This window comes from Pseudopipra pipra, chromosome 13, assembly GCF_036250125.1.
Source record: "Pseudopipra pipra isolate bDixPip1 chromosome 13, bDixPip1.hap1, whole genome shotgun sequence".
Taxonomy (NCBI): Eukaryota; Metazoa; Chordata; class Aves; order Passeriformes; family Pipridae; genus Pseudopipra; species Pseudopipra pipra.
The window spans coordinates 17147668-17170928 of record NC_087561.1 but is presented as its reverse complement, the minus strand read 5'-3'; the positions used below and the strand labels follow the sequence as shown (position 1 = coordinate 17170928).

General features: G+C 43.8%; 1 protein-coding gene across 1 annotated transcript; it reads right to left on the bottom strand.

The window, feature by feature from the left end:
• Window positions 1-4111: 4111 nt before the first annotated feature.
• On the bottom strand, window positions 4112-15013 carry CHMP1B (charged multivesicular body protein 1B). The gene is made up of 8 exons (XM_064670171.1): window positions 14856-15013; window positions 12173-12270; window positions 10803-10949; window positions 9220-9288; window positions 8877-8984; window positions 7918-7961; window positions 7511-7583; window positions 4112-7140 (listed from the first exon to the last, which is right to left on the bottom strand). The coding sequence occupies exons 1-8, from the start codon at window positions 14869-14871 to the stop codon at window positions 7096-7098; spliced, it is 600 nt and encodes a 199-aa protein (XP_064526241.1). The 5' UTR covers window positions 14872-15013; the 3' UTR covers window positions 4112-7095.
• Between the last annotated feature and the right edge of the window lie 8248 nt (window positions 15014-23261).

The window sequence follows — 23261 nt, the reverse complement described above, 5'->3', positions numbered from 1 at the left end:
CCGGCCCCGCCGTGTTCATGCTCCGAGCCCTGGATGCTAATTGATTTTAGGGAGCCCATCCATCAGTTAAATTTAGGAGATCACCCACCAGGTTTGCTGCTCACTGTCAAAGGTAATTCAATTAAAACTCCACAAGTGTGACTAACCAGGAGATGGGGAATATGTTCAGCAGCTGTGTTGCTGTGCCTTCTCCATCCTGTTGTGTCTGTGCCCCAGCCATACACCTTGGCTGGGTAATGTACACAACAGTAGAAAAAAAATTAAGCCCAAATGGGGCCTTCAGGATGCAAATGTCTGAATTTAAAAGCTTCAGCAAAGAGAAAACCTTGAGATGTGTTGAAAGGCAGCAGTGCTTGAATTCACTTGTTGCATCTATAGGGGCGTGGGGGTTCTAAAATAACCTTCAAAAGAATCCAATTTAGATTTTAAAATACACTGATAGTTTGGTTTCTCCTCATTCCTGCCTGTAAATTCCCAGTTTCCCCTCTGGCCTCACTCAGAGTTGATATGAAACCATCCAATGGTTTCCAATCATGGAAAGATGCTTCTGTTAAACCCCCGAGGCCGAGGATTTTTGGACCCCTCCTGTCTGACACCCAGGATTTACCTCTCCTGCTGCTGCCATCGGGCACTCAGATGTGGTTTGGCAGTAATTAAGTGCATCGTTAACGATCCCATTGCCCACCACGGGACAAAATGGTGTGTCTGCTTAAGAGATTAAAGGAAAACATTCCCTGAAAAGAACAGGTAAACAAGACACTCATCCCTCAACCTTTCACCCTCAGAGACCAAGGTTCACATCCCACTGGAGCACAAATAAATAGGGACTGGACTCCCCTGAGTCACTGCTGGGGGGTTATAGTCATGGTGAGACTATTCCAGAGCCCAGCAGAGTTGGGGATGGGAGAGGATGGGTGGGGTGCAGGCTTGGAAGGGGCTGGGAGCAGAGAAACCCCTCAAATCGCTGCCTGCTCAGACGGCAGCTTGGATTTACTCCCAGTAAACACAGTACTGACAGTGGCTCCCTAAAATTATTCTTATAAAATTAATTAGGCACCAATGGGAGTTTCCAAGAGCTTCCTCTGCACAGGTCCCATTCCAGCAGCCCCTTCTGCATGAGCCAAACCCCGAACAAACACTGGGATTTCCAGCTGGTTGTAGAAAATAAATGAGCTCCAGTGACTTCACAAACCCCTGGCCTTCCTGCACATATTTACAGTATCAGTATCCTGAGAAAACATTCAGACTTCCCAAACATCCCCATAAACCTTTGTGAAGAACTTGGGGATACCTGGCCTATTTATTACTCCAACTACAGGCTAAATGAAACTGTAAAACTTCCAGAAAAGCATTAAATTTGGAAGACAACCTGGAATATTCTGTATTTGCTGCTTTAAACTCGCCAGACAACTCAGGGTTGGTAAGTATTAACCTTTATATTTTTCAAATATTTGGATGAAAAAACAGTGCTATTCTTAAATGCAATAATTGCCACTAATATATTATTACGTCTGCTACCTTTACACACAGAATTACCCTGCAGAAAATCTTGTAATTATATATTTTGCATGGAAATATGAAGATTTTAAGCAATGTTCAAATACTTACAGCGACATAACTGGGTGAGGAATGGCTTTGATATACAGCTGCTGCCAGGAATCCTCTTCTTCTTGTTGCTGCTGAATCTCTCCCTTCCTCTGGCATTAATAAATTAAGGCACCTGCTCAACAAATCAGCAGGAATCTGGAAAATCATTATCACTCCAACACGGAAGCGCTGCCCATCGGGACAGAACAAATGGGGTATGTGGCCTACATGGGACTGCAAAAAGGCTTCTATTTGTCAAATTACCAGAGGAAAAGTTGATCTTACTGTTATGGACTTTATCCACTTCCAGGTCATATCAATTAGTCACAGCAGGCTCGTGGAGACTGGAACTAATTTACAACACTCTGAGCGGGTCCCGCTTCTCCTACGGATTTCCAGGCACATGTTGGGGCTTCCAGACAGAACCTGGAACTAAAAAACCACAAGCAACAGAAACTGAGCTTAATAATTCCAGTATTGACCCATTTTACAGCAAGAGAAGCAAAGCCCTGCCTGTGATAAGGATAAAGTGAAACAGAGACTCCAGGATTATGTTTATCTAATCTTTGAAAAAAAAAAAAAAGTCTTAAAAAATGTAATTAAAAAACACTGAGCGTCTTTAACAGAAGTTTTTAAATGTTTTCCTATCCCTGACAGCTCATTTTGACATAAATTGGTTGTAAGAAAGAATTATGAATCAGATAGCAAGGAAATTAAATTGAGCTGATTATTATCTTGTCAGACACACGCAGCAGTTGATACAGAACGTTCATTGCTTTAGACTTTCACACAAGGATTGTTTCATTCCTTAATAAATCCAGAATATCCTGAGCAATACACACAGGAAAACAGCTTTTAGTTTAGAAATATCCAATATGAAATATTTTTACGGTCTGAAATCACCCTTATCCAGAAAGGGCTGAGAGCAGCCTGTCTGTGTGAGATAGTCCAAGTCCAGCTGCTCCTCACGGCGTCAGACGACCTTGGAAAGCTTTTCCAAGAGCCAGGATCCTGCAGTGCAGGGATGTTCTATTTTGAACTGTTTAGCACAGCCAGAGATCCTTAATAAGGAGCAGCAAAGGGAAGCAAGAGCCTGCAAAAAAACCCCTCCCTGCATCTTCTGCCGAGCTCAAACGGCCCAACTGGCCCAGAAATTAGTTACAGATTGTTCGTGTTGGTCCTTTCCCTCATGGAATGGTAATGAAGGGACCTGCTTCCGATACAAGCAAGGCCACTGACCCTTCCCAGGGCTTCAGTGGAAAAGTATTGTTTGGAAAAAGAAAGCAGGGAGTCTGGTGCTGCTGTGAGCTCAAAATGAGCCTGATGAGAGGTGGAGGCTGAAAAGTGCAATGAACTATAGAGAGATTATGAAATTATATAAACATATATATCATATATCATAGAGTTATACAATAACATATCATTAAAATGTATTGCTATATAATAAATATAATTATGTGAATATTTAATGTCTGATTATTCTATATTTCTATTATTACTTTATTTTATAAAAATATTATCTAGATATATTATCTGAATAGATATAATATATATTGTATATTTTATATATTATCTAAATATATAAACTATCTAAATATATGTGATCTAAATATATAAACTATCTAAATATATATGATCTAAATATATATGATCTAAATATATATGATCTAAATATATATGATCTAAATATATATGATCTAAATATATGATCTAAATAAATATATATGATCTAAATATATATTATCTAAATACATATTAAAATACAGATACTATAAAATTATCCCATATGAAATTATAGTCAATACTTCATCAAATCAAAGCTCATCAAGCCTCCAGTAGGAAAATAAATTTTACTGATGAAATGTATTTCCATCAGCCCACAATGTTTCCTTCTGCACAAACCAGAATTATCACAGGACAAAAGCAGAAGGAGACAGTTCAAAAACCCACGGCCCAGCACAGGCACATCCCCCCGCGAGTGGATACTGCCGAAAACAAAGGTTCCATGGGAGACAGTGCCTTAAACCAGCCAGTTTCCCCTTAAGAATCTCAACCAGTAACTTCTGGAGGATCTACGAGAGCAAAGCCTGAGGCTCCCTCTGCTGGTTCCCAAACAACAGTGGAAGGGAAACATTAAAACTGAAAAACTTTAGGTCTGGGAAGGACAAACCCAAACCCAAACCCAAACCCACACCCACACCATCTCCTGCCACTTTTTCACGTGACCCCTCGTTTCGTATGTAAGGACAGAAAACCCTCTGAGATGTTGAAGCTGGAGGGACCACTCCACATAAGACTAAACATTTTAAAAATCATTAAATTGTTAATAATTAGAGTTTATGTTGTTATACTTAATATCATTTACTCCCTAATTTTGCCAAATCTCTCTCCCAGCAGTTCCCACTTTATTTTCTTCTTGTTTTGATCCATCAATATTTAATTTTCTGGTTATATTCTCACAGGAATATGATGGCATGTGCTTGTTTATCCCTGTAAGAGACCTGTAACAGCCACACACCCAAAATAAGTTGTCTGTACAATTTTATTTACCACCTGCAGTTACATTTACAAACTGTCCCATACAAGTAAAGCAGTTTTCAAAGTGAACTTGACCAGAGCTACAAAAATTATTTTCTTCTCTATATACATCACCAGCTTCAGAGTTTATTTCTATGCACAACTGCTGATTATACTTAACAAAAAGTTGCTATTTTTTGGCTCTGAGGATCTCCACAAAGGCAACTCAATCATTTGATCCCATTGCAGTCATGAAATTAAAGTTCTTGTTCTGATTTTCCTTCCCTCTCCTTTCCTCTGAAGCTCTTCATGGCTTTGTTTTGGAATTCTAATGGAGACAAAACGCTACCACACACCAGCAGTAACAGAGGGAAAAAATGCTGAGCAAAATCATCCAGCAACATTTCAAGCAATGTTTCATTTTAGATGTCCCTGCTGGTCACATAAATATTGAAATATTAGCTGGGAATAAGTTCCATAAAAGCACATAAACAGATTTTACATGAAATGAACTTGTACAAACACAGACAATTTACAGGAGACAAAACAAGGTCGGAGTGAGGAGCCAGAGCTGCTCAGGGAAGAGAAATGTTTTGAGGAGCCCGAAAGGGAGGAAGGATGAAACTCAAATATTGCTCTAAGAGTAATTTTGTTTGAAGTATTTTCAAAACACATGAGAAAAATATACATATTTGAATATATAACTGTTAAAACTTGGTGAATGCAGCTCTCAGACACCACTTCCCCAGGAGAGGGCAGGAGATCTGCATGTAGAAGCTGTAGAAGCTGCCAGGCCCCAAATCCTGGCAGGGCTGGAATACACCAAAATTCCTGGAGTGAAGCCAACAGGGCAAAAATTCCCTGTTTCAGACACCTATTTCTTCCCCAAGTCAGCTAAACCTGCCTGGCTCTTTGCATCATAGTCCCCCAGACTTACCCTTAATTAGAACTAACTTGAGTAAGTCAGTCAAGCCTTTATATTTTAATTCCTCCAAAGGAAGAACACTGGAAATCTATGGGGTCTTAGAGTTCACCAGCCTGGGATAAGATCAAAACTCCAAACCAGACTGTGCATCACCAATAAAATAATGAGTTTATTTAATATTTATCTTGCAGCAATCTCGGTCTCGGCTCTTTATTTTTAAATTCCTCCAAGGCTCACAGGAACTCAGAAAATCAACCATGTGGGAGCTCAGTTCCAGAATGGCCCAAACCCAGCCTAAGAACAGCATGATTTTTAAGTTCTTTAACAAAATTTTAACATAATTTTAAATTAAGCATCATTAAAATAAGCCAGGCAAGGCAGCTGGAGCTGTCATATTAAACACTGAAACCCTCAGCACTTCCTGGACAGCTCCAAGAAAACAAAAAGCTCAAACAACCACAAAGTAACTCTGGTGTGGAGTGATTCCACAGTAGGAAGTTTCTAGCAATATCATGATATGAAGTAACTGAATATACAAAAAAAAATTGAAGTAAATCCAGCAAGGCAAAGGCACACACACAGTTACCTCAGCTGGGGTAACCTGTTGCATAGATACACCATTATCTGGTTACACTGTTCAGAAGAAAATGTAGTAAATAGTCCCTTTCCTAAGATGTTGTATTAATAATTTGAAGGGATTGTAGCAAAATTATGTGGGTTTTAAACCTCTTCCAAATTCTCCTGTTTACAGGAGGAACACTCAAGGTGTTTACACTTATTTTCATTTACACAAGTGAAAAGATCACATTTTAAACCGGTTGTTTTAGTTCTGGCTGCCAGTGTGAGAGAGAATTCCATAACATTTTAGGTTGTTTTGTCTATCTTACTTTCCTTATCTTATTTTCACAGTAGCCTTGATCACTTCAGTATGTAACACCCTGCTAAACCTTTGGAGTGAGTTGGGTAACACATTCCAAATGAAGTCTGAAACTGCTCTGAAATGTTTCATCATTTTTGCACGTTTTCACTGAAAAATCCTGCTTGAATAAAAAAGTGAAGTGTTTTATTTTCCTCAAATATTTCCCCAACACTGGAAAACCCACGTGACCCTGAACACCAGGCAATTAAAAACCAATCCCAAGCCTGATGCTTCACACCTTCCCTCACCCCTACAAAGACAAAAACATAAAAATGAGCCCAAAAAATCAGGAAGATAATTCGAAGTCACTGCTTATCACAACACATCACAAGTGGTCTCAGCTACAAAGTTCTACAACCATTTTTTACTTTACAACTGCAGCGAGAGTTTGAAGCTCCTGAGAGCAGCCAGACCCTCCTTCTGTGCAGAAATAGAAATTGCTAAAATGAGCTCCTCCATACAACTGGAATATTACAAATCATGTTATTTTATCTGCAGAGAGCAACAGACAAAGAGTCAAAAAATATATTTAAGTCCTTCTGTGTTAAAGTGATACCACCACAAGTCCCCAGTTATATGAAATCAGCTTTTGGTAACTTATTTTTGAATGAAACTGCTAATTTTAGCACAACTACCTCACCTTTAAAAGACTAAAAAAACTCAAAAGTCCACTTATTCGTTTCAACAAGTGCATTTTCCATGAAATCCATGCTGTCCACCCCTGTGTGTTCCAGGAGTTCGGCTCTGTCAGAAAATTATCTGAACTGAACCATCAGTTCTCCAGCTGTAAACAGTTCTCTTCATTTTAAAAAATCACCTCATAATTTAAAATATATCTCAATGACACTCTGCTTGGCTTTGAACTAGAATGTACCAACATTAGTGGCTGAATTGGAACATCAACTTGAATTTGTGAAAAAAGCTTGCAAAAAATAGATCAACTTCCAAATGTACAGGAAAGGACATCAGAGCTGATATTTTTGGGTCACTTAATGTATTTTAGAAAGAGTAGCAAGCGAGGAGTGAAGTACCCTATATCACAAATATTCAAACACTAAGCCAGACTGTTTACATCTCCAGTGTAGTGCAGGGTTAGTTCCAGAAGGGAAGTTTGGAAGCAGGAACAAAGAACTGCAGCTTTGTTGAATTAAACTTGATCCCGTAGGCGGGCGAGTCTCTGTGACAGCTCATCCTGCAGGACCATCAAACACAAAGAAACCAACCATCAGCAACACCAAAATCAATCTCTGCCACCTCATGTCCAGCTGATATAAAATTCTTTCATGTTTTAACAAGATTTGCTTAAGGATGGCTGTGAAGGAGCAGTTACAGGACACAGAACTATGAAAGAATCAGGCAAAAATACGTCTGAACTTTCTTCACTAAGGAGACAAATGTATAGTTAAAATTATTTTGATAGCAAGGCTGTTGTAACTACACACTGTTTCTTTGGGACAGCTGAAATAGAAATATCATTCAGCAACAGTGCTTTGGCAGAGTGAAGCATCAGTTCTCACAGCATTTCTCTAAAAACACTGATCTCAGGGAAATCTGACATTTACCTGTTCTGCTGAGGCAACGCTTGTACCAACAGAATCTGTCTGTCCTTGAGGTAGTTCCATGTTCAGATCAAGACTAAGAGGAAATACATAAAAAAAGCCAAGTGAGGTATAGGTGGATAAAGGGGAAGAACAATAACTGACAAGCAGAGGAGGAAAACACTGAGGAATACTGAGACAGCATCCCAGGAATGCTGTACTCCAGCTCCTTGGACCAGCTGGTGAGTAATTCTGACTCACTACCAAGAAGACAAAGTCATACGTGTCCAGAGGTGAAAGGAAAATGGTGTTTTAACTATGCTTCCAAGAGGCAGACATAAAAAGCAAGGGGATCTGACCTTAAAGAAAACCAGGAAGGGTTGTGGGAACCAAGACTTAGTCGAGAAATGGACACTCAAGATTTTACCTACCCTGCTTCATCTGCCATTTCCTGCAGCAGCATGTCCACTTGGTTCTGAAGGAAAACAAAAGGGATTGTTGCATTTGGAGTTTCTGACAACTGTTAAATCTTCTGAGAACAGGAACTATTCGAACAAAACTGATTTAAAGGTAAATGCCTTTTGCAGAGCAGTTTTGTGCTTAACCACCAGAAGGTATGAACTCAAAACTAAGGAGTAGAGGTGACATTAACTGAACTCTGGCTTGTGAAATGATGCTTCTAAAGAAATCAACTTCTCTGCAAAAAACCCCAAACATATACCTGAGTGTTTCAAGTGCTGAATATGAGCTATTGCTTTGCACAACATGGCAAAAAAGCCCATCTCCAATAGATTTGGTTTATAGGATTTGGGCTTAGGTTTATTTTATTTATCTCCAGTAAATTTCTCTCACAAATGTTCTATTACAAAATCTGGTCCTTGTGGAACAGCACAAGGGGACAGTTGCTGGGAATTCTTAATAAGCACTGTTTAAAGATTTGTTTTACTGAACACATGTGCATAAACTGGAAGTAGGTAATTACCAACCTCTCATTGCATATAACACTACTAATTTGGTAGTGACTCATGTAATTTTGTTAACATCAGTGAGTTAGAACTCACAGCATATTCTGCTTTGGCAATGCTGCAATATTCTCTGGTGCAGAAGTTCATTAAAACTCAAAATGCTGCTTATTCAGTAGGAAGGTTACATTTTTCAAGTTATAATATAAAATAAAGCCTGCAAAAATAGGCTAAAATACATCTTTGTGATCCTCTGCACTTGTAGCGACAATTTGAAACAGTCTCTTCATCACAAAGGAACAAAAAGCAAAAAGGTTGCAGTGGCTGATATGTCCCAAAGTAGGCAGAATGAAGAGAATCAGACACTTCCATCCAGTTCAGACATGCAATTTAAGGTCACCTTGTTCTGTATATTTGACTATTCTTACTTGTGGTGTTGTTAACGTCGTAGTGTTGCTCATTGTGTCTTCCATCTGTTGTGTTTGAACATCCAGTGTTTCAAACTGATGCTCAAATTTGTCCATTAGTGCAGAGATCTATAAAAAATATGAATCACATCAATAAGCTGCAGATAACAAAAGAAATATATCTCAACAAAAACAGAATCATACAACAAGGACAGGCAGCCTCTGGAGATCAGAAGCTTGTCCCCCTTCCCTCCCAACCTCACTGTGAAAACTTTTCTCTTGATGGAATTTCCCTTTTCAAAACTTGTGTTCATTGTTCTTTCTGCTGTGGACGTGCAGCTTCAAGAAAATGAAGTTTATTTACCTTTTCCAAGTTCATGCTCTTCAGCGTGGCATCCATGGACTTCACCACCCCTGCCATCGACTTCGTCACCTGAAATAAGGGCAGGGAAATTATTACAAAGAAAAATTAGGAGTTTGGGAAGCAATCCTTCCCTGGGGGGGTGGGGAGGCCCTGGCACAGGTTGCCCAGAGAAGCTGTGGCTGCCCCATCCCTGGAAATGTCCAAGGCCAGTTGCACAGGGCTTGGAGCAACCTGGGATAGCAGAAGGTGTCCCTGCCCATGGAGGGGGTGGAACTGTGTGAGCTTTAAGGTCCCTTCCAACCCAAACCATTCCAGGATTCCATGATTTCTTATCCAGCTCTCTTATCCACAGAGCTTTGGCAACACTAAATAGCAGGAAACACACTATATCCATCTGCAACGTCCCTGTTTTAATAGCTCCTGCCATTTCAAACTCTATAAATTAACTCAACCACTTGAAATACACATCCTAAGGCAAAATTCACTAAAAACTGAGGTTTACATGGCATTAATTTTTGAGGATTTGAGACCTGTCAGTGTTAAGGGATACACTTGGTACACAGGTCACGTGGCACAACAAACTCTCAGTAGAGCAGTTTGCCTTAAACAAGTATCTGTGTTAAGAAAGATCTCTGGAGTCCCAAGTCCCATGCCATGACTTGATGCACTGGGAAGAGGAGAAGTATCTTGGCAAAACAATCTTCCCCCGAGCTAAAAAAGATCTCTGGAATCACAAGCCCTATGCCATGACTTGATGTCCTGGGAAGGGGAAAAGCACCTTGGCAAAATAATCTTAAAATCATAGAATCAGCTGGGTTGGAAGGGATCTCTGAGATCATCAAGTCCAACCCTTGATCCAACCCTGCCCTGGTTCCCAGCCCATGGCACTGATGCCACATCCAGTCTCACCTTAAACACCTCCAGGGACGGAGAATCCACCACTTCCCTGGGCAGCCCATTCCAATGCCTGATCACCCTCTCTGTAAAGAATTTCTTCCTAATATCCAACCTAAACCTCCCTGGCACAGCTTAAGACCCAGCCCTCTTGTCTTACTGATAGTTGTCTGGGAGAAGAGACCAACCCTCACTACAGGCTCCCCCCTCCTGTCAGGGAGTTGTAGAGAGTGAGGAGGTCTCCCCTGAGCCTCCTCTTCTCCAGGTTCAGCAACCCCAGCTCCCTCAGCCTCTCCTCATAGGACTTGTGCCCAGTCTCTTCACCAGTCTTGTTGCTCTCCTCTGGACCTGCTCCAGCCCCTCCATGTCCTTCCTGAACTAAGGGCCCAGAACTGGACCCAGCACTCCAGGTGTGGCCTCACCAGCGCTGAGTACAGGGGAAGAATCACTTCCCTGGACCTGCTGGCCACACTGTTCCTGACACAGGCCAGGATGCCACTGGCCTTCTTGGCCACCTGGGCACACTGCTGGCTCACGTTCAGCTTCCTGTCAATCCAAAGAGCAGCTGCCAGAGAAATTCCAGTCCCCGCTTTACTACCGGCTGCATCTAACCCAAACCTGACACTGCCCCGGTGGTTCTGGACAGCACGTGAAGCAGCTGAGGGGTGTCCCTGCTGGGAGGGCTGTACCTTGCCCATGGTGACAGCAGTCTGCACCCGGGCAGCCACGGCGTCCACGCGGGCGCTCATGCGCAGGAAGTTGATGGCCTGGTTCTTCTGGCGGATGGCGTTCTCCGCGTGGATCCGAGCCACCTCCATGTTCCCCTTCTGGATGGCCTGGGAAGCGAGGAAAAGAGGGATAAAAAAAAAAAAAAAAAAGAGCCTTTTAGCCTTGCTTACTCTTGCACATATGGTTTCTGAGTAGCCCGTTTCGTTTCTGAAATAAAAGCATTGACTTGTCACTACGTTTTTTTCCATTAAAAGAGACGATAAACCTTTCCCTCCTCCTGCTGGATTCCAAAATTTGGATATGAGAAAAAAAAAACTGCTAGGCCTAAACAAAAGCCTTGGGCTAACAGAGACTGGGGAAAACCCTCCATCTAGAGTCCAGACAAGGATCCATTGATGTCATGGGTTTGGAATGTCCTGTCCAAGCCTGGAGAAACCATGCTCTGATTTCATCAAGCCAGTGCAGAAGACTTATTGTGTTTTATCTCTCCCTTTGTGTTCCCTGGATCCTGTGCATTCTGCAAACCTGAATACCTCTTTCCCCCATGTAATCCCCCTAAGATAAGATGGGGTTTTCGCTATGATGTAATTTTTAAGACCCCGAATTTGGTAACCTGGGTTTTTCATCCGCTGAAACCCCCTGTTTGTAATAAATTGTAATAGTTACAACTCCCTGTTCAATATGTAGACCCTAAACCCTTTAAATATGACTTGTGAGTCCAATAAAGCATTCCAGTTTTCTGCCTCTGCTGGGATCGTCGTAGTTATTGACTCGCTACACCCTCTCCCAAACATTTTCAAGATTTGAATCCCTAATTTTTTTTCAAGGAAGATATCTAGAATGCTCATCAAACAGGAGGGTTTACAGAGCTACAGAAACAGAACTTTCTGTTCCTCAAACCATTTTCAGTCTCAAGATTCAGATGCAACCACACCAACTGTATCTCATGGACAAAAACAGAGTTAAATAAATTTCTTCTCTCTTCACTACCTCAATGACTCAAAAGCTATTTTGAAGTTCCTCTCCATAAGCCCTTTTAACACAAGCTGAGAAACATGAAGCACTTTTAACTTTGAGAACAATAGTCTCTAACAAAGTGCCTACAAGACAATCCTCTTGGGAAGCAAATTCCACAAGCTGTCCAGGAGGATACACGAGAATTTATCCTCATGTTTATTAATAAGCATGGGAAGATTTATAGTCATTACTTTAAATCCCAGACATTGACCACTTTATTATTAGCATGCACACCAGGGAAATGATAAAACACCACAAGTTTTCCTGCTGTAGTAGGTAAAAAACAGACCTAAAAAGCTTTTTTCACACTTACCTTTTTAATTTTGGCTTTCTCAGCCTTTTCTTCTTTGTCACATTTTTTGGAGTTCCTGTTGAGTTCCTTTGCAGCAAACTTCAAATTAAACAGGTGTTCTGAAGTGCAAGTTAAGGCTCAAGAACAGGACTGATCCTTCAGTTGTAGTATTTTCTCTCCTGTTTGAAGTGCTGCCAAACCATGCATATACTGTGCTTCCCCATTAGTGATATTAAAACTTGGAAAATGTTAGTTAAGCCCTTGAAATCTGCAGGATAAGGAGACCTACCAAGCTGCTTTATAGTGCCACTTAAGACCTTGATCCAAAATGTACAGCCATAAAAAAAGTTCAGAACCCAAAGTGGCTCCATTTAACACGAGAGACCTCCTTCAGACTGATAAATACAACCAGTCAAACATCCCCTAAGAACTGAGAGTTCTTCTCTGCCGCTTACTTTCACTCACACACCCAGATCCTGTGACTCTCAGTGAAATGATGTGGTTTAGTGGCCCACCTGGAACCTCCCCATCCAAAAAAAACCCCCAAAGCCACTGAGGAACAGGATAAATGAACAGTTTAACAGCAAAGCAGCTCAGCTGGCCATGCCCAGGCACAGCCCAGCAGGCAGAGCTGCCCTTCCCAGCCGCAGGAGGATCCCAGATTTAAATTGCTCATTGAGCTCCTTCCCAGCCCTGGGTCATGTGAACAGTCCTGGACTCTCTGACAACTCCATCATCTGACTTTTGGGCAGAGAATATTTAAGGCAGGAAGAGAAAGTTTTTAAAAAGAAAAGTCTGAGTCCTGCTTAAGCTGAGAGTTCTAAGAAAACAGTAAGTCAGGCCTTCAACGTGACTTAGAATGACTGCATTAAATGTCACTGACAGAGAATAAAGTGTGTGCTGCAGAAATAACAATTAAAAAACACTCTCTTAAAATACTGTCAATGAAAGCTTCCAAATAATATTAATCTTTCCCAAACAAAATGAAAGTAAAAAGTTTTGTAGGCCTCTTTGCTGCCACCTTTGCTACCCCAGGAGGAAGCTGCAGCAGGTACTAAGATACTTAACAGTTAAGTGGAAGCACAAAAGCTGAAACATTACAGGTACTCGAGGCTTCTTCAATATTTCAAGTATATAAATTATTCCACAGCTGCTTTTTGCCTGCAGACATGAGGAATGTCTTTGATATCCTACAAACAATCAGGTAACAGATGATTTTGCATTTAGGATATTTACTAAGGTAGGTACCAGCAGCACTAAAATTGCTACTTGTATTTATATTTGCTTTAAAATCCAGGTCACCATCCCTTTCAGCAGCAATAAGTGTATGCTCTGAGCCACAGATCAGGTAATTACCAAGCAGGAAAGCACTTTTACGTTGTTCACTATGGTTAGAGACCAGAACCACCAGGCAAAACATGACATCACCTATTTACACTGATACAGCACTTCAGAGCAGTTTATTTTGAAACAACTTCCTCAGTTACTCACTTGGGGCATTAAAACATCTCACCTGCCACCTCCTCAGCTCTCCCATTCCTGAGCAGCACATTCCTGCTCCTCCCTTGAAGTGTCTTTCTCAATGTGCCATAACCCAAGTGAAACACAACTTCCACCAGGGTTTGTGACTCACAGTCACCTGCTCCAGCCTTCCCTCAGTCCCTACACGACAGCTGGCAACTCCAGCACTGCCTGCACATTCCACCCACACCAAGACCTCTGGAATCCACAGGGAGACCTCTGTGGTCTTTAAGAAGTTTCTGTCCCTGATCATTAAGATGGTTTTGTACATCAAGGAAGTTTAAACCAGCCCACACAGTGCTTTCTCTGTGTGTAAACTCTTCCCAACAGCAGGAAGCACAGTCAGGAGTGTCCACAGTGGCTGTGTGGGGGGACAGCCCTACTGACATCACCCCAGTCCATACACACGTCTGGTGTCCCTGCTGCCCAATTTACACTATTTATAGTATAAACTGTGTTTTCTTCCTCAGGAACTGGGTTGTCCCTCCATCCACCACAGCCCTGGGAGCAGTAGCACCGCCTGCCCCTCCTCTGCGGAGCAGCTCAGGCCGCCTGGCCATGCCTTGGGAAGAGACACTGAACCTCCCACTCACTTCCTCGGCCCTCCAGGGTGGTCAAACCACAGGATCACTGGATGGTTGGGGATGGAAGAGACCTCTGGAGATCATCCAGTCCAAGCCCCCTGCCCAGGCAGGGTCACCTGGCACAGGTGACACAGGAATGTCTCCAGCTGGGTTTGGAATGTTGCCAGACAGCGAGACTCCACACCCGCCCTGGGCAGCTCTGCCACCCCGGACATAAGGAAGCTCTTCCTCATGTTGAGGTGCTTTAGTTGTGTTTTCGTTTCTGGCCATTGCTCCCCGTCCTGTCCCTGGGCAGCACTGAACAGAGCCTGGCACCATCCTTTGACACTCCTGGGAGAAATCTGTATGGATTGAGGAGACCCCTCTCAACCGCCTCTTCTCCAGAGAATTCAGAGAGCTCAGCTCCTGCCAGTGTCACACCCAGCCCTTCTCCTCCTCCTCCTCCTGCCCCTCGGACCCCGCGACCACCGACCTGAGGGGCTGCAATCGCCTCCTCCTTCCCCAGGGGCTCCTCCCGGGCGGGGAGGCCTCGCTCGCCACGTCCCCCCGCCCCGTTCCCGGCCCCAGCCCGGCCCGGCCCGCGGTCCCCCCGAGGATACTCTCCATGTTGGACATGCTGGCGGCGCCGGCCGGGCCGGCAGGGGCGGAGCGGGACCGAACCGGGCTCGGTTGCGCTGGGCCCGGGGCGGCGGCGGCTCCTCCGGCGGCTCCGGTTCCGGGCCCGTGACGCGCCGGGGCGGGACAGGACGGGGCGGGCCCGGGGCGGGACAGGACGGGGCGGGCGCGGGGCGGGCCCGGGGCGGGGACGCGCCTGCGGCCTTGGCGGGGATCGCTCCTTCCCACTCCCTGACAGGGGCAGGGATGCCTTCCACTAGCCCAGGCTGCTCCAGCCTGGCCTTGGACACTTCCAGGGATCCAGGGGCAGCCACAGCTTCTCTGGGCAACCTGTGCCAGGGCCTCACCACCCTCACAGGGGAGAATTCCTTCCCTGTATCCCATCTAACCCTGCCCTCTGGCAGCGGGAAGCTATTCCCCCTTCTCCTGTCCCTCCAAGTCCCTCTCCAGCTCTCCTGGAGCCCCTTTAGGCCCTGCAAGGGGCTCTCAGGTCTCCCTGGATCCTTCTCTTCTCCAGGTGACCCCCCAGCTCTCCCAGCCTGGCTCCAGAGCAGAGGGGCTCCAGCCCTTGGAGCATCTCCGGGGCCTCCTCTGGACTCCTCCAGCATCTCCACGTCCTTTTGCTGTTGTTCCCCGGGGCTGGAGGCAGCTCTGCCGGTGGGGTCTCACCCGAGGGGGCAGAGGGGCAGAATCCCCCCCTGCCCTGCTGCCCACGCTGGGGATGAGCCCAGGGCTCAGACTGGGGCATCTCCAGCCTCTCACCCACCATTAATAAGTATATAATGATATTTTCTGCCGAAGCATCTCAGGCAAACCCTGCCAAGGTTGTGATGTATCTCAGCTGCTAGTTCCTCACAGGGAAATTGCCTGTAGGAATTGTGGACACGGTAATAACACAGGAGGGCACGTAGCAAATAAATGCACGCTGCAGTAAGTGTGGCAGAAGACACTTGAGCAAAGCCAGTAACTTAATTATTCTTGCTTGTGTCTCAGGAGCCTGAATTCGTGATGATAAGGATCTCTGCTGAATCCTGGCCGTAAAAGCGTTGAAACCCAACTGGTGACACCTCAGCCGTGACACACTATGTGTGTGCAACGGGAGAGGTCTGCAGGAAGGACCTTTTTTTCCAGGAGATAGGAAAAGATGAGATTTTCTGGACCTGATAATTCTCAGTATCACCGGTTCACAGAAGAAATGTTATTGTCCATGGTTTTAAACCAAATCTGTGGAGAGCTGTAGCGGAGATTTCGCATATTTAATAGAGTCTGCTCCTGCTTGAACAGCCCTCCTGCACTCAGCCTCCTAGACACTTGCACAGTAATTCTCATGAGTAATAGTTCCTTAAATGAATAAGGTTTTCCAGGGTCAGAAACAGACACTAGATCACTGAATATCCACCTTGTTTTTTCTCTAATATTCCTGGAACTCTTTCATTAGGGCATGCTTTGGAGGTGGCAGTGATATTAGATAGGAAGTATTGGAGTGATCATCTACTTTGAAAAATAATTATTTGTTTCAGTGCTGTCAAGGAGAAGTGAACCTGACCTAATTATCCACAACAGTGTTAGAGAACAAAGCAGAAAAACCTGCTCAGAAGCAGCAGCATGTAATGTTTTACCTCAATTAAACCTGGAAAAGCATTAGCCAGGTTCACACTGGTGACACAGGAGGGAGAAAACTGGGCTGCAGCTGCTCAGGACATCAGCTCACAAATTCCAGCTGAAATCCTTCTTTCCTTTCGACTGCTGGGGAAATATCCTGGTGATACACCTTAAAAAACTACCTGAGCTAAACCAGAAATACAGTTTATTGTTTGGTTTTTTTTTCCCCCTGACAAGCATCACTGAATTTTCATGATTTAAAAAAAAAAAAAAAAAAAAGAAAGCACAAATTTGGAAAGAACACATTACGGAGCAATTATCTTCAGAAACCTAAATTAAATATGTTATCTGCTGTGGGTGCAGGTGTAGAGATACACCAAGATGTTGGCAAAGATTGCAATGAAACTTATGTAATTTAATAATTTAGAAATACTTTCATTACAATAACGTCCTGAAAATACATTAGACAACAGAAATTGCATATTCTCTGCATCTTCCATTTGCAACTTGCCATTTCCTGGAGGAGCGAATGAATACTGCAGAGCAAATTATATCAAAAGAGATTTTTTTAAACGCTGTTCTTGCAGCGTGGGGGACTCTGTGGGTCACCCTCCAGTGCCACTGCCAGGAGATAATCCTGGTCTCATTCCACCTGGACAAGGGGCTTGGCATGGAAGAGGCAGAGGTTGAACCTGGCACAGGTGTGGGAGGGAACTGGCCCTGCTTGGATGCATTTTCCCACAGCAGGAACGTCTTGTCTATAATGTTCCAAACCAACATCCCTGTGTCCTTGGGGCTTTTCCAGCTCAGCCCCATCCCAGTCCCTCCTGAGCTGTGTTTTGGGGGCAGAGTGAGGCAGCACTCACAGCAACTCAGTGCTCAGACCCTCTTGCCTCACCCACGAAAAAGAGACAGGGATAAATGGCATTTGAGTCACTGTTTTTTGGCCTCTGAGTGATCAACATTTGGAAGTGAATAAACCTGTTGACTAATCCCTGAACTCTAGTACAGACCTTCTCCCTCTAAAATGAGAGGGACTTTGCTGTATCCCAAGTTCTGAAAGTTGTTGGCTTTTTCCAGCCAATAAAATTGTAAATAGATTGCTTTACCTTCCTTCAAACCATCGTGGATGTCCAGTACTGGCTGCTTATGTCTCATTAGACTGAAATCACCTTTCACAGCCACACTTTCCTCTTGCTTTTTGTATTTCAGTTCTTGATAAATCCATTTTAGAGCCTCAGCCATTTTGTACTGAGTTACCAACTCTCAATTTTCTAACCTCTCCCAAAAGCAGCAATTTCAAGTCTACCTCCTGCTTCCACCCCTCACCTTCCCTCCTACACAATCTCCATCTCATCTTGGATGCAGAAAATATTTATTTTTCCTTAAATTTTATTGAGTTGTGGGTTATATGTTGCTCCCTTCATAGCACTTTGGAGAAATAAAACTGACAAACTGAGCTGCACAAGAGGATGAGCTGGGAAAGAATTGAACTGAAAATATGAAAAAATCAGAATTATTAAATAAAAGTGCTGAAAACTCAGCAGAATTCAATTTCCAGGTGTGATGGAGGTGTATGTATTTGCCAGTTTAATGTGAATACTTACAGGTGGTGATGGCTTTTAGGGCAGGGAGGAGGTGATGAGGCTGAAAATACTCATTACATAAAATTCTCTCTGTGTCCATGGTGTTTCAGCTCAGTTTTTTTCTTATTCTTCCTTCATCATGCTCCTTTTTCCCTTTCCTGTGTGTTTTCCCAGGTATTGACCAGCAGAGGATTTGGCACAGGTTGGTTGATTTTAATGAGCTCTTCAATGATGCCTTTCAGCCAAACCTACAGAAATTTTCTTCATATATTATAAGAGGGTACAAAGACACATTTTACTTTCATGATGCCTTAGATCCCATATTGCACAAACCTCCCAAGCATTGGCTATAAAATGGCATTTTTGCAATGCATTCAAACCCAAATATGACTTTGCCACGGGGTGCAAAGTCCATAAACACAGCTTGATTTTTATTCTCCTGATGATCAAATACTTTAGTTTTGACATAGCAATGATTTTACTCTACTCAGTGAAATTCTTCCTGTATGAAATGGTTCCAAGCCCAAGCCAAATGGGCTCGTGTGCCTTGGCTTGTGAGTGGTGACACCAGGAGAGCGTTGTGGGGAGATCAATTTTAATCACAATAATTGATCTGTTCCCTTAGTCATTCCTGGTGTCAGTCATGTGTGATACAGAGAAGACAGTAAATGTTAAATTCAGGGGGTAGAACATTGGAACAAGTAAACCCGGGTGTGATACAACACTGCTGAGAGCTCTGATGCTGGGAGAACACTTGTAATTAAAATGCAGTTTTCTTAGTGCATTCCAAGTAAAAGCAAGACAAGGATTTGACTCACATTGTCCTTAAAGTCTACATGTAGCAAAAAGAAATTAGAGTGATGAAGAGCTTAGGGGATGTGGGATCTTGGCTACATCTGTGAAGCAGAAGCCGTTGGGAGACAGGATGATGTTCATCCGTGGGATGAGCCAGGCAGCTTGGCCTCCTCCCTGGTTTTGGATGTAGGAACACTGGCACCAAAACATGCACTTGTTGCCCACTGTCTGCTTTGCTCTTCTAATTGCAGCAAGATTCATTCCAGCAGGAGGACTCTGAAACTCAGCATTCCTGAGGGCTCAGAATGCTGGGGATGCACCAGAGTCCACTGCAAATGGTGGCAACTGCAGAGTCCAGTTCAAAGAGGGAACAGCAGATTAGTCCTGGTTCAGTGTGGAGATGTGGCAAAATCTAGGTCTGCCCACTGTCTGTACTGGATAAACAGGGACATTCTGGCTATAGGGGGTCAGGGACCTGTGGGTGTACAAAGCCTGTTGATCCCAGCAGTTTTTTGCACATTGTGTGATTGTATCCCAAAATGAGCATTTCCATGATTCAGTAGAATCACTGCAAGTATGAGGCAGCAACAGGAGACAACAAGGTCGCCAGTGATGATGATTTAATCACAGAACCATAAAATCACAGAATGGTTTGGGTTGGAAGGGACCTTAAAGCCCACCCAGTTCCACCCCCTGCCATGGGCAGGGACACCTTCCACTAGCCCAGGTTGCTCCAAGCCCCGTCCAACCTGGCCTTGGACACTTCCAGGGATGGGGCAGCCATAGCTTCTCTGGGCAACTGAATATTGCTTCCTTCAGAACTGAAATTCTGGTTGTTTTTTTCACAGAGACAATTCTGTAATATTTTCACTTAAAAGATGCTGCTCAAAGTGGACAAAACTAAGAGTTTCTGTTCCACGGAAAATTCACCAAAAATTGTTCTCATTTAGAGTGCACGCCAGAAATTAAATTTTCCATGGAAAGGAGAGTCCAATAGTTAATGTTTTAGAAAGAGCTCATTTTCTGATTTTTTTTTGAAATTTCTAATATTTTCTTCCCCAAAAAACTCCTCTTAGTCATATTTCATGCTCTTTAAACATCATTACCTTTAAAACGTTCTGGCTCTGCTTTGAAATGTCGCTCTCTCCTTCAAAGTTTCTGTGGAAAGAAAACTTCTTGCACTCTGGGCATTATTTATCTGAAGTAGCAGTGGGATTTCTCTGTCTCTTTGTGGAACAATGAAGGAAAGCAGGACTGTAAAGCCTCTGTCCCTGGATGAAGTGTTTAGGAATTCAGAGTGAACCTGCACGGATCTCAAAGGCAGCAGCCAGAGGGCATGAAAGAAATGGTTCAATAAAACCATTTAACTCTCCAATACCCTGTTAATGAGCTGATTCTGCACCTCTGAGCTCCAATACATCATGTCATTTCAGGAGAATTGGTGTAAATTTAAAGTTCGGTCTTTCTGAAAGTAGTAGAGTGAAAACCAAAGGGCTCCACATCACTAGGCTGATTTATTTTTAATAATAAATTTTCCCCTGCTCTATTACCATGGATTTCCTGAATAAGCTTCATTTCCAGCTTATCTCTGCCAGTAGCAGTGACACAACCTTCTACTGAGCTGTACTGGTTGTGTTCTGGAATGGGATGGGGGTGGTCAGTTTAAAATAGGGACATGGTGTTTCACTCAAATCAAAAACAGATTGAAGTAAACAGGATGCTAGTCCTGAAAAATATTTGAAACTTGGGGTTTTTTTACTCCCTTAAATGCTTAATTTCTGTTCTTAAATAGATTAATATTTAGACTTTGAAAATACACTGTCAACCACTGAGCAAATGAGAAGTCTGGGACAGATTTAAGGCAAAAATTAAACTTAACATGGCAGAAAAGTGATTTTTCTTCTGGAAAAAGACTAGAGGAGAGAGGCAGCTAAAAGAACCTCCATGAAAATAAAAAATACAATTTTTTTATTTTTTTTTCAAATAATCTCTTTTCAATAGTAAATCAGTACAATACCCAGGGATGGCTCTACCACTTGTTAAGGTTGTGTAGCTGTGGGTAAATTCATCCCATGCCTTGGAGGAAGACAAGGACCTCCAAAGACTGATGGAGACTGCGCAACACAAAGGCTTTTTTATGGAATAGCAATTTTTTTCAAATTAAAACGGGATTTTTATGTTCTTGCTTTATGTTTTTGCATTTAATTTTGGGGCGCTTCTGGGAAATAGTCCTATGCAATACTTTCAGGGCTTTTCCCCCTTTTTTTCCCAGCTGAAATTATGTGAGGCCTAGAAGAGCCTCCCCTTCTCCTCTTCCAGCTTCTCCAGCAGTAGGACACAGCAGCTGCATCCTTAGTGCTCCATGCTGTGCATTTTAGATCTCAGCAGGAACTCCCAAACTTCTCTGGGATTTAGGGCTGAGCTGGCAGTTTTCTTGTCCCACAAGGAGTCCCACCACAGCTGGCATGGGCAGCTCAGAGTTTGGGATGGTGTGACAGGGAATCACCGGAGCCTACGTGACTGCTCCCTGCTCCAGGGATTCAGGGTTCTGCTGCCAGGGCTGCCTGTGCTCTGCTGAGTATTTAAAACACGTTTTCTCAATGGTGATCAAAACAGTCTTTCCTCTCTGTAAGGTATTTTTCAGAGTGGTTTATTCTCTAAAGGGATTGCTCCTGCTCTGCATTTGTCATTCTTTTTGATTGCTGCAATATTGCACAACACAGTAAATAATACCAGGCTCCACTCCAGCTCTTTTCATACGGAGCCCATGAAACAGTTCCTTGTAGCACATGAATGCTACTCCAGAGCCTTGTTGCTTCCCTGATAAAAATACCATCCGATCTGATCTAAGCCTCTTGCACTTTGCAAATGTGGAAACTCCTCCTGTTCTGTTCTGTGCCCTGGTGACTCACACTGCTGGCGTCACACACGGAGCAGAGCCGAGCTCTGAGGTCAGTGTGTGCAGCCCAGCCCAGCCCAGCCCCAGGTCTGTCCCTTCCTGATCTGTCACGGCACAGGCACTCGGGCACCAGTGCCACTGTCACCCTCTGCTCTGGGGCTGGGACACAGGATGGGCCCCCAACTTCTGTCCCACTCCAGTGCTGCTGGTGGGGAAAAGCCATCTCAGTGCTTTTCCTCCTTTCCTTACAAAGTTAGGACATGTGTTACTAAGGCAGCAGCAGATCTTGCTCCAAATCATCGTCTACATTAACAAATTCTTTCTTCCTTTCTTACCATTCACCCTCCCTAATTTCTTGGTGTGCCTTCCTGCACTCTTTGCCAGCTCTTACTGCTTCTTCTTTCAGGGCTGTGTCCTGTTCTCCTCCTCTGTCCTCCCACAGAGAAAAAAGTTTAAGAGGCTGCTCATCTCCAGAGTTATGAACCCACAGTCTCATGAAGTCACTCTCAGAGCTTCAGAGAATCATAGAATCACAAGATGGTTTGGATTGGAAGGGACCTAAAAAACTGTCCAGTTGAAACCCCCTGAGATGGGCAGGGACACATTCTACTAGACCAGGTTTCTCCAAGCCTCATCCAGCCTGGTCTTTCTTCACAAATCATGGTCCTTGAGGTATTTTTAAAGGACCTTTAGTCTCGCTCCTAATCTGTGTGCCAGAGGACAGCCAAAGGTTGACATGGTGTGACAGCCTGCAGTGCTCAAGAATCTGTTTTGTTGCAGGAGAAATCTGTCAGTGGATAATGTGAATTTACAGGCAGCTGATGCTGTTAAAACAGCACCAACGACTGCAACAAATCTACAGCAAGGTGTGCACCCAGATGTGACCCCAGCTGGGGACATTGCTGCTTTCAGTGGCAGCTGAAGTGCCTTGGCCAGGCAGCAGAAGGTCCCCTGGGTGGGAACAGCCCCTAAGGAGGGACACGGTGCTGCTGCGGTCTATGCACTCCCCTCCTGGGATTTGGGATGGCTGGAAAAGCCCTACAGTGGGAGATCATGGAATCATGGAATCATTGTTGTGGAAAAGCCCTCCCAGCCCATGGAGCCCAACCTGTGCCCAGTCCCCACCTTGTCACCCAGGCCAGAGCACTGAGTGCCACGTCCAGTCATTCCTTGGGGACTCCACCTCCTCCCTGGGCAGCCCCTTCCAGTGCCTGACAAAAAAAAATATGGAACGCTTCCCCAATTTCATCACCTGGGTCTGAGGGCGTGCTGCAGAATGTTCGTGATGTAGTTGGAGCACTGACGCAGGAAGGCATTTCAGCAGCTTCTCTGCTCATCTACAGTATTTCATTCTCATCCCTCAGGTGCTCCCGAGTGCCCTACACACACAATCAAATTACTGGGGCTTTACTAGGGGAGAAGATTGGATCAGGAGCTAAACAAACCAGATCAGGTTATAGATTTCTGTGCACTTTTATTTTCTTCCTACCACCACAGGGATATGTGTA